This window comes from Mauremys mutica, chromosome 20, assembly GCF_020497125.1.
Source record: "Mauremys mutica isolate MM-2020 ecotype Southern chromosome 20, ASM2049712v1, whole genome shotgun sequence".
Taxonomy (NCBI): domain Eukaryota; kingdom Metazoa; phylum Chordata; order Testudines; family Geoemydidae; genus Mauremys; species Mauremys mutica.
Window position 1 is genome coordinate 3,356,145 of NC_059091.1, and position 10,730 is coordinate 3,366,874.

The window sequence follows — 10,730 nt, forward strand, 5'->3', positions numbered from 1 at the left end:
AGGTTTACTCCTGCCGGAATTCTGCGCCAAAAAAATTAAAATGCTGTGCACAATAGTTTACAATTCTGTGTATTTTATTTATCAATACATAAATGTGGCACCTCCAGTGCGGCTGTGCTAGGTAAGTGTGCAAGAGGAGATGAGTGTGCAGGGAGAAGGGACACTGGCTGCACGGAGGTGGGGAATCACCCTGTCGCCCCCCCCCCCCCCCCCACGCCAGGTGCACCAAGATAGCAAAGGAGAGGGACAGAGTCTTGCACACAAGCCGAGCCCTGGCCCCCGATCCAGGTGTGGGGCAGGCAGGTTCAAGCCCCAAGCGTGGAGGGGCTTAGCGTGGGGGGGATCCAGGTGTGGGGTGAGAGGGTTCTGGGTGGGGCGATCTGGGGCGGGCGCGGGGGGATCTGGACGCACAGGGGCTCATTGGAGGGTTCCAGGGCAAGAGGAATGGGACTCTGTGAAGGGGTCCAAGCAAAGGTGTTTGGAGCTCAGCGGGGGCGGGGGGTGTCTGGGTGTGGAGGGCTCTGTGGGAGGGGTCCGGGTGTTGTGAGGCTTGGGGTGGAGATCTGGGTGCAGTTGGTTGGGCCTCAGTGGGGTGGGGGGTCTGGTTATGGGAGGCTTGTCTGGGTGATGCAGGTGCAGGGGGGGCTCGCTGGGGGGGGTTGAGTGCAGGGGGCTCAGTGGCGAGTGGTCTGGGTGCAGGGATGGGGGTCCGGATGCAGGGGGTGGGACTCGGTGAGGGGGCCTGGGTGCAGAGGGGGTGAGGATCAGCGAGGTGAGGGTTTGGGTGCAGGGGGCTCAGTGGGAGGGTTCTGGGAGCGGTGGATCTGGGTATGGGGGTCTGGATGCACAAGGGCTGGGCAGACAGGGTGTGCGCCCTGTGCGGTGACCTCTCCCCCCCATAGCTGAAGAATGATGGGGTCAGGAAGCAGGCACGGGGTGCAGAGCTTTCTGTAGCCGGGGGAGGTTTCTGGGGGAGGATCTGACCTGCCCCAACCACTCCTTGCAGGGGAAGAAGTCGTCCCATCCACCCCCAGCCCAGCCAGGACTAGCAGCTGAGCCCAGCGCAGGATAGGAGCCACCAGCAGGGGTGTCCCCGGCCCTGCCTCCCTGCAGTGATTGACCTCTCTGCCAGCTGCTCCAGGCACCCAAAAAGATGTGCTCACTTTGCTGGGGAGGGGCACGTGACCAATCTTGCGGCTTCCCGGTCAGAAAGGCATTTTTCTGCGGAGAAGCAAAGCAATCTGCAGGGGGACGTGAATTCTGCGCGCACACAGTGGCGCCGAATTCCCCGAGGCGTAACCCAGTAGCTATCTATGGTGTTTATCTGCCCCTCCGCCTCTGCCCATAGTATCTTTAAAGCATCGGTCATTGCAAATGCCCCTGTACAGTGGGGCAGAGCTGTTATCCCAGATGTGAAATTGAGGCACAGAGACGCTAAGGCCTAGATTGCCCAATGTATTTAGGGACCTAACTCATTTTGCTGGTGCAAAACCCAAAGGGAAGGTGATGAGAGGAGAGGGGGCAGCTGGGTCCCCAGTAGCCTGGGCTGTGGCTTGACCCATGCAGGGGGGCGGAACAGACACAAGCCCCATTGGCTGGAAGCCGAGCTCAGAGCACTCCCGGCGCTGCCCCTTCTAGCTCAGGGAGCTCGGCCGGTGTTGGGGTAGACGGGTGGGGTGAAATGCGCCCCCCCCTTGCTCTCTCCCCCCCACAAAGCCAGGCAGAGGGTGGGGGGGGAGAGGGCCCGAGGCAAGTCCTTCAATGCGTCACTCACGCCAGCGGAGACACCCCCTGCCTCCCCATGTGTAACCCCTCCCCACGCTTTATGCCTGGGCCCGATTCTCACCCTGCCCTGCCCCTTGTGTCGGCGTCTGGACCTGTGCAACACTGGGCGTGCAAAACCGTCGCACGCCAGTTTGGGATGCGCTGGGAGTTGGGGACTGGCATGGAAGGGGTTAATGGAGAGGGTGGGGTTAGCAGGGCTTTCAGGACCCCAGGTCTGCAGGACAATCTGCCTGGGGCTTGTGGCCCTGGAAGTGGGGGGGGGTCTAGTTTCAAACCCAGCGGCCCCCCATCCAGTCTTGTGCAGGGAGGGGGCAGCTGCAGCCCTTTGGGGTTCTGACACCCCCCCCAGCCGTGCTACTGCAGCCCCAATTCCAGAGCCCCAGGTGCAGACGCTACTCGACCCGTGAAACCTGTTTCCGCCCTGGGTTCGCTCAGTGGAGCTACTCCGGTCAAAGCAGGATCCGGCCCCAGCTCCGCTAGGATCCACAGCGCCGGCTAGGCCAGGGCTTGGAGAGCCCCCGAGACAGCTCGTTCCAGCCTCGCGGGCAGTGGACGGGGGCGTTCTAGGGTCAGCAATTCAGCCCTTTATAAATCCGCCCCGAGTGTGGATTCAAGGCCTCTGGCTCCCACTGGCCCAGCCCCAGGGCCCAGCGTGAAGCGTCCAATCCAGCCGCACGTTTAGGCCCCAGGCACGGCCACGCTGGGGCAGAGCAATGGTCCATCCAGCCCCGTGTCCTGCCTCTGCCCATGCCCGGTGCCAGCCGCTTCGGAGGGCGTGACCGGAACAGGGCAATTTAAACTGATCCGTCCCTCCTCAGCCAGCCCCAGCTTCTGGCGGTCAGAGCCGACGCCCAGAGCATGAGGGCTTGCGTCCCTGGTGTTCTTGGCTAATAGCCGCTGATGGATCATTCTTCCGCGAACGTATCTAATTCGTTCTAATGCTTTGCCCCAGGGGAAGTGCCTCGTGCAGGGTGGCACCGGGAGGGAACCCCCGGGTCTCTCCCTAAGGAATCCCAAGGGTGCCCTGTCTCCTCTCTGCCACTGAGAGGCGCTGCAGCCATGGGTCTAGGGGCAGGTGGGGTTTGGGCACCTCACGAGGGCATTAAAGCCAGCAGGGCCCCGGGGCCCGTTTGGGGCGGGCTGAAAGCCACCCCCGGTAAGACGAAGCACAGGGGCGGGCGCCCATGGAAAGCGAGCGGGGCTGGCCGTGGGGAGACGGACGTATATGAAGCACGCGAGAAACCGGCTCGTCCAGCCCCTATGCTGAGGCAGGGCCCAGTGACCCTAGACCTGCCCAGACAGATGCGTGTCCCACCTGTGCCTAAAAGCCTCCAGTGACGGGGATTCCCCAGCCTCCCTGCCAGCCAGTTCCAGAGAGTCAGAAAACTTTTCCTACTATCGGCCCTAAATCGCAGATTAAGCCCCTTGCTTCTTGTCCTGCCTTCGGTGGACGTGGAGATCCCCGTGCTCGGCAGAACAGTCCTGAAAAAAACGTACCAGCTCCCCCCCCTCGGTCGACTTTTCTCCAGATCAGACCCGGAGTTTGAACCTTTCCTCATGAATCCGGGTTTCTAACCCTGGGATCAGTTTTGCTGCTCTCCCTGGACTCACTCCAGTTTGTCCACACGCCCCGGCCAGGGCCGGGCGCAGCAGGACGACGACCTCCCGTTAACACACCCTAGAGACAGCCGCCTTTTCCGCAGCTGCATCCCGCCGCTGGCTCTTCAACCTGCGACCCCCACGGCCGCCCAGCCGGCGAGTCCCCTTCCGTAGCCGAGCATTCGATTTCTCCTCCTTTGCCCCGGTCTTTGTGGGATTTCATCTTGTTCTCAGCCCAGTCCTCCGACGGCTCGAGCTTGGTTTGAATCCCAACCCCACCCTTGCCGCCCCCCCCAGCTTGGCGCTCTCCGCCCCGTTATCCAAGCCGTTCATGGAATGATTGACTAGCACTGGCCCCGGCGGGACCCCCGAGCTACGCCCCGCCAGCGAGCCATTGATGACGACTCTCTGGGGCCGGTCTGTCTTTTGTATGGTCGTTTCGTCTTGACCACTGCTCCCCACGGTGCTCACGAAAACGTCACGTGGGTCTGTGTCAAAAGCTTTACTCCAGCCAAGATAGATCACATCTGCTTCCCACCGCCCCCCCCTTGGCCTGTCGCTGCGACAGTCTCCTGCAGGTTTCCTGCCGCGTGCGGTGCTGGAGTAAGGGCTGGCGGCTGGGGGAAATCAGCGGGGCTGGGACACAGGGCCGTGCGAAAGGTCTGTTTGCTCTAGGGGGCTGTGGGCGGCGTGGGGAGGGGCAGTCCCCCTGCAGAGCTAGCGGCCTTCCTCCGTGTCAGGGTTTTACGGACACACACCCTGTGAGGTAGGGACGTAGCCTTAATCTCCAGTTACAGATCGGGGAAACTGAGGCACGGAAAGGGAGCGGGACAGGCCCGCCATGAGATAGCGGCTCAGCTGGGAACAGAACCCAAACTCTTCACACAGCTGATCACTTAAAGGGACAGCGCGGGCTTTTAACGCCACTTCTGGCAGGCCAGGGTCTGAGCCCCCTTCCCTCCCCACCGGCAGGGACTGAGCCCACCTCCTCCCCCAGCATCGTCCCCACTTAACAGGCAGGGACAGTGAAGTGGGGGGAGGGGGTGGGCAAAGCGACTGGCCCAAGGCTGCAGAACAGAGTTGGGGTGGAGCTGGGGTTTGGCCTACGCAGACCCCGGCTCCAAGCTCAGCCTGAAGGCTCCTCCCGACACCCTGCCGAACAAAGCCTGGGAGGCAGGGCAGTGTTCTTATCCCCATTGACAGAGGGGGAAACTGAGGCACGGGAGGGGTCTGACTCGCCCAAGGACAACGAGAGAGCTGGGCATAGAACCCAGGAGTCATGACTCCCAGCCCCCCTTGCTCTAACTACTGGACCCCACTCCCCTCCCAGAGCCAGGGAGAGACCCAGGAGTCCTGGCTCCCAGCCCCCCCTGCTCTAACCACTAGACACCACTCCCCTGCCAGAGCCAGGGAGAGAACTCCCAGCTCCCACCCCACATCAACCCAGTAGACCCCACTCCCCTTCCTCAGCTGGGAATAGAACCCAGGAGTCCTGACACCCAGACCCTCCCCCCGCTCTAACCATTAGAGAATACTGCCTCCAAAGAGGGGTTTTTTTGGGGGGGGGAATTCAATTCACTGGCAGTGTTGACACATGGGGGGGCAGGTAAGGGAAAGCTGGGGGGGCATAGATCTACTTTAACCCTTTCCTTTCCCCCGCCCTGGTCGCGCACACAAAAGCACCCACACACGGGGGCAGTTCTGGAGCCTGGGGGCAGTTCCATGGCGGGGGGGGGGGTTCCCCAGCACCAAGTACAATTATTTCCAAGGTTTTATCACAGCAAAAAAAAAAAAAAGAGAGAGAATTAAATAAAAAAACAACAACAACAAAGAGATACCGGCTCCCCTCCCCCCCGGGGTCCCCCGGCCCCCCCTCGCTGTCCGTCAGTGAGCGCAGCATCTTCGGCCCCCTCCGTCTCCCCTCCGCTGTGATTCCTACCGGCCAGTCAGAACTACAGTCCGGATACTGGGCCAGGCTTTGCCGCTGGTCCCGTCCCCGCCCCGGGGGCGCGGCGTGTCTGGGGGCGCTGCCCGGGCTCCTCTTATAGCGCCTGCGTTTTCAGCTCCGTGGGATCCCCGGGGGAGGGCTCCGGGGGGGCCTGGCCTTCCGCCACCTGCTCGCCTTTCAGGATGGCCAGCCGCTCGGCCAGGCCCCGCATGCGGGGGCAGAGGACGAAGTCGTAGAGGAGGCCGGCCAGCGTGGCGCCTAGAATGGGTCCGACCCAGTACACCTGGGGGAGGAGGCACAAGGGGCGCGGGGGTTAGGCAGAGCCATGGGGGGGGGGTGGGTCTTCCATCCCTGAACAACCCACCCCGCCACCCCCTGCTTTGATCTCCTGTCCCTTCATACACCCCCCGCCCCGACCCCGCTGCTGCAGGAGCCTCCTTGTCGCCCGGGATTTCTCTCTGCCCCCTTCCTCCACAGCCCCCTGCCCCCGGGAGCAGCCCCCCCCGGATCTCCGCGTCTTGGTTCATCCCTGACATTCGTGGGAGTGGGAGTGGGGGGAGAGCCCGCCGCTCTGAAATGCTACTTGAGCTGGCGTGATGAGACCCAAGACACAGGCGTGAGCTGTTCTCAGTCCACCCAGCAGGAGGCAGCGCAGCACACTGTAATGCAGCCACCTCTGGGGAGGGACATGGCAGCTGTTTATACAAGGATCATTCCACCCAGCAGTGAAATGCAGCCACCTCTGGGGAGGGACATGGCAGCTGTTTATACAAGGATCCTTCCATCCAGCACTGAAATGCAGCTCCCTCTGAGGAGGGACATGGCAGCTGTTTATACAAGGATCATTCCACCCAGCACTGAAATGCAGCCACCTCTGAGGAGGGACATGGCAGCTGTTTAATGGCTGCATGAGAGTGCAGACCAGGGCATGAAGGACGGTTGACCCCTCAGGGTGGGGCATCTCGGGATGGCTGGTGTGGCCCCAAAGCAAGGTGGCTGCGGGGAGCCGCGCACCCCTCCTTACCCAGTGGTTGGAGAAGTTGCGGGTGATGGCGGCGGGAGCGAAGGACCGCGCAGGGTTCATGCCGGCTCCCGTGTAGTATATCTGCAAGAGAGGCAGCGGGAAGGTGAGGTTCCCCCGAGATCCCAGCCCCGCCCATCCCGCAGCGCTGGCTGGCCCAAGGGTGGGGACAGGGGGGTAGAGCACCCGTGGGAGGGGGTCGGGGGTCCCCAGCTGCAGGGTTTGTTAGGTCACTTTGGGTGCTATGCCCAGGGCTCCCCCCCCCTGCCCATGGGAGGCGCTCTAGCCCACCTCTCGATAGTCACAGCCATTTCTAACCCCCCCCGGGGTCTCTAGGGTGCGTCTGGCACCCCAGAGACCCCGCGGCCGGGGAGACCCAGCATAGCCCCTGCCCTGAACCCCCAGCCATAGGGAGGCGGTGGGTGACAGGGGAGGTTTTATGCAAAGGCGACCAGGCATGGTCGTCCATATGCAAATTAGGGCACTGCCTCATGTACATAACACCTGGAGCCCTCCAGGGCTGGGTTGGGGGGGGTCTCTGCCCAGCCTGCTAGGACCCGGCTGGCCAGGGAGCAGGGACCCAGGTCTCGGGGCGGGGAGATCCCGTGAAGCGTTACCCCGAAGAGGTGTCCCAGGGCGAGGGAGAAGCCGATGGCCAAGGCCACCGAGCCCACGCGCCCGTTGTGCCGCTCGTCGTACGTGGCGAAGAAGCAGAGGACGAACTGCAGCGTCAGGAAGATCTCCACGGTGGTGGCCTGGGCCAGGGTCACGCCAGGGTGGATCTGCAGGGGTGGGGGGGACACACAGAGAGAGGGATCCAGATGGGATCAGCAGCACCCGTCCCAGCACTCGGGGGGCATCCAGCTCTCCATCGAATGTCCCCGGCCAGTACCGGGCCCCTCCCTGCAGCAGCTCCACACCCAGCCAGGTTTCCTGCACCCCCCGTCCCAGAGCTGCAGACCCTGTCAGGAGAGGGGGTGTTAGCAGCCACACACCCCCCACACACAGCGATTCCAGACCCCCAGCAATCCCCAGTCTGCAGGGGGCGCTGCTGAGCAGACTCGCCCTCCCGGGGCTGGAGACTCTGGCTGCAGAGGGTGCCTGCCACTGGGCTGGGAATATCAGATCCACCCTCCCCCCCCAGGTGAGCACATCGAGCCGGGGAGCTGCTTTGCTGTTATGACCCTCCACTGCCTGCAGCAACACGGGGGGGCGCGGGCCCCGTAGGTGGAAATAGCTCCCAGAGGCCCACACCGGCCCAGCCTTTAGAGGGGCATCGGTGGGGGGGGGAAGGGTCTAGTGACAAATCTACTTCTCCAGCACCACCCTGCTGAACGCCATGGGCCACGCAGGCCTCCCCAGAGACACAGCGGTGCTCCGGGGAATCTCCACTACCGGTCAGCTGCACAGGGGCTAGGACACACAGCAGAGCAGTTCCACTGCAGATCCAGAAAAGGGCAGCAGGAGCGTGTCTTTCTCCCTCTCACACACACACACAATTGCACATGAAGTCAGCGGAGGACAGGACTCTCCCAGGCAGCCACAACCGCCCGCCCAGCCGTGCTCGCTCTCACTGAATAAGCAGCTCTGTCTGGTGCCAGACGCAGCGCACCCTGGCCGGGGGACTGAGCCGCTTTGTAGTCTCCCGGGGTGGGAACAGCGTCTGATCAGCGAGGATCTGCTGTTTTCCTAGATCTATTGGGGGAGCTGCTGAAAACTGCAGGCAGGTCTGTGCTCTGGCTGCTGGCGCTGGGAGCCGAAGAGGAAGGGTTTGGCTCCCGGGGAAACTGAGGCACACAGGGGCAGCGGCCTGATTCTATCCCTGTGCGGGGCCAGCGGGGCTCCCGGGTGTTCTGGAGTAAGGAGGGAGTCTAGGCCCTGTGATGCCGGGCTCGGGATCCCCACGGGCGTGACGGCAGCCCAGCTATCGGGGCAGCGTTACTCCGCTGTCTTCCTGCCTGTCAGTTTCCCCGGGCACGGCGGCGGTGGCCCCACTGCCGGGTTTGGGGCTCCCAAGCCCCATGTGCTCAGCTCCCTGCACAGCCCTCAGGCTGTCCAGACGCCCCGGCACGGGACTGGTGGGTCTCCCCTGGCCAGGAAGATAAACCCAGGGGCACAAAGCCCGGCCTTGGGAGGCAGCTCCCCCCGCCCCCAGGGATCCTCCCTGCCCTGTAGCACAGACCCTCACCTCACCCTGCCCTGGGACCCCCAAATCACTCCCTGCCTTGAGAACCACTCCTCCACCCTCACCACTAGGCTCCCCTCCCCAAGCCAGGGAGGGGACCCAGGAGTCCTGACACTAGCCCCCGCTCTTCCCCCCGCTCTAGCCATTACATCCCACTGCCCTCCCCGAGCCAGGGAGGGGACCCAGGAGTCCTGACACTAGCCCCCGCTCTTCCCCCCGCTCTAGCCATTACATCCCACTGCCCTCCCCGAGCCAGGGAGGGGACCCAGGAGTCCTGATGCTGCTGACTCCTCCCAGGCCAGGCCGTTTCACAGACTCCAGCACTGGCTGCCGTGGGGCTGTGGGGGGGCGACATGGCACGGAGGGGCCTGGGTGCTCGTTCCTCCCGCGCGGGGCCCACGGCTCGAGGCGCAGGCAGCCCCAGGTCCGGGCGGGGATGGGAACGACGGCCGTGCCCAGCGTGTCACCGGAGACAGGGCGGGGGGCTGGGTCGGAGCCCCATAAACCAACCATCTATTCACGGGGGCGTTGTGAGGACAGGACCCTTGCCCCCCCCAGGATCTGGGGTCTCCCTCGCCCCCACTGTGGGGTCCTTTCCCGGCCCGTCTCCTGGTCCTACCCCAGTCCAACCCTGGCCCCCCCTGGGAGCGCTGCACCCCCTCACCCCAGGGGCCCCTGAGCCCCCCCCCCGAGAGGCGTCCCGGCCCCCCCCGCAGTCCCCTCCAGGTTACCGTGTTGAGTGCCAGGTTGCCGCGGATGGCGGCCGGCGTCAGCCCGTAGAGCACGGCCGCCCCGGCCACCCCGCCCAGCACCTGGGCCACCATGTAGAAGGCGGCACGGAGCAGCGAGAGCTGGGCGCCCACCAGGAAGGCGAAGGTGACGGCCGGGTTGACGTGGGCCCCGCTGACGTGGCCCAGCACCTGCACCAGGGTGGCTGCGGCCAGGCCGAAGGCCAGGGCCACCTGCAGCACGTTGAGGGGCCCGACCCCCCAGCGCAGCGAGGCCCCCAGGCCGAAGAAGACGTAGATCATGGTGGCGAAGAACTCGGCGAAGACGGCCCTCCAGAAGGAGGGGGAGCGCACCTCCCACATGGCGGGGGGCATGGGGGGGGGGCGCGGGCTGGGCCGGGCGCCTGCAAACTCACTGCCCCCACCGGCTCTGGCTCCTTTCTACGGGGGGACGCCCAGGCTGGGGGGTTTATATGGGGCCCTTGGGCCAGCCCAGGAGGTGGGATTCGGGACTGGGACGCTTAACCCCTTCAGTGCCTGCAGCAGGGATGGGCTGCGCTTGGCTGTATAAAGGCTCCCCCCCGCCCCAGGCTGATGCCAAGAGGAGGGACAGGATGCGGAAGGGACTCGGGGGCAGCGGGAGTTGGGGGAGGGGTCAAGCCCCTGTGGCGACGTCTTTCAGGGACCCCTCCTCTGCCCCCCACCCCAGGAAGAGGCCTCCTGTCCCGCCAACCCAGAGTCAGCCGCTCCCCGCCACCCAGAGAACAGGCAGAGCTCAGGACACGGCGCAGGACTGTCGGGGGGGGGCGGAGCTGCCCCCCAAGTCACCTCTCCTATCCTGTGGGGAAATCAGGGTCTCCTTGTCCCTGGCGTCCAGCCCTTGGGGACTCAGTGAAGTGGAGGGGGAGGTAGATGCCGGGCAAAGGGGGCGTTATGGGCCCATAATGGGCCTGGGGGGGTTGGGTTCTCTGGAGCAGCACGGATCCCTCATGGTATTCATGGGGAACCACCAGATAGTGGGGGGGGTTCTGCTGGCCCCATCCCGGGGCATCCGAGCCCCTCGGGACACCACAACGACCCAGCCCTGGGGCCAGGCCCCGTCTCCTGCCATGCTGGCTCCTCGCGGGCGCCCGGGAGAAATGCTGCGGGGACCAGGGCATGGGGCAGGGGCAGACTTCCCCATGCAGCTCAGCCAGTGCCCCCAGCCCCCAGGCACAGCCGGGCTCCCCCCAGCTCTGCTGACGCCCCTCACTCCTCATCTACACCCCCCATTCCTCCCCCCCGTGCCGTGCTGCCCGCCCCTCGTATGTCCAGCCCCCCCTTGCACTCTGCGGCCCCACGCCATGTCTTGGTGGCTGTTGCCAGCGGTGCCAGTCCGGGGGCACCACGTCAGCATGGCAGGGACCAAATTGGGAAGATTTTTTTCTCTCTCTCAGCCCTGGGTGACAAACCCCCCAGGCTCCC

The 10,730-nt window shown here is 64.4% G+C and overlaps 1 protein-coding gene across 2 annotated transcripts; it reads right to left on the reverse strand.

The window, feature by feature from the left end:
* Positions 1–5,327: 5,327 nt before the first annotated feature.
* On the reverse strand, positions 5,328–9,676 carry LOC123353985 (major intrinsic protein of lens fiber). Of its 2 annotated transcripts, none has more exons than XM_044995561.1 (4): positions 9,402–9,676; positions 6,971–7,135; positions 6,357–6,437; positions 5,328–5,615 (listed from the first exon to the last, which is right to left on the reverse strand). In XM_044995561.1, the coding sequence occupies exons 1-4, from the start codon at positions 9,639–9,641 to the stop codon at positions 5,427–5,429; spliced, it is 675 nt and encodes a 224-aa protein (XP_044851496.1). In that variant the 5' UTR covers positions 9,642–9,676; the 3' UTR covers positions 5,328–5,426. The 2 variants fall into 2 exon arrangements, with proteins under 2 accessions (XP_044851496.1, XP_044851495.1); XM_044995560.1 differs by having other exon boundaries at positions 9,270–9,676.
* Positions 9,677–10,730: the final 1,054 nt, after the last annotated feature.

Coding starts and splice junctions, on each gene's coding strand:
- LOC123353985 (XM_044995560.1), bottom strand. CDS start 9,641: ATGCCCCCCGCCATGTGGGAGGTGCGCTCCCCCTCCTTCTGGAGGGCC. Junction 7,136..9,269: donor GCAACCTGGCACTCAACACG/GTAACCTGGAGG, acceptor CCACCCCTGCAG/ATCCACCCTGGCGTGACCCT. Junction 5,616..6,356: donor GCAACTTCTCCAACCACTGG/GTAAGGAGGGGT, acceptor CTCCTCCCCCAG/GTGTACTGGGTCGGACCCAT.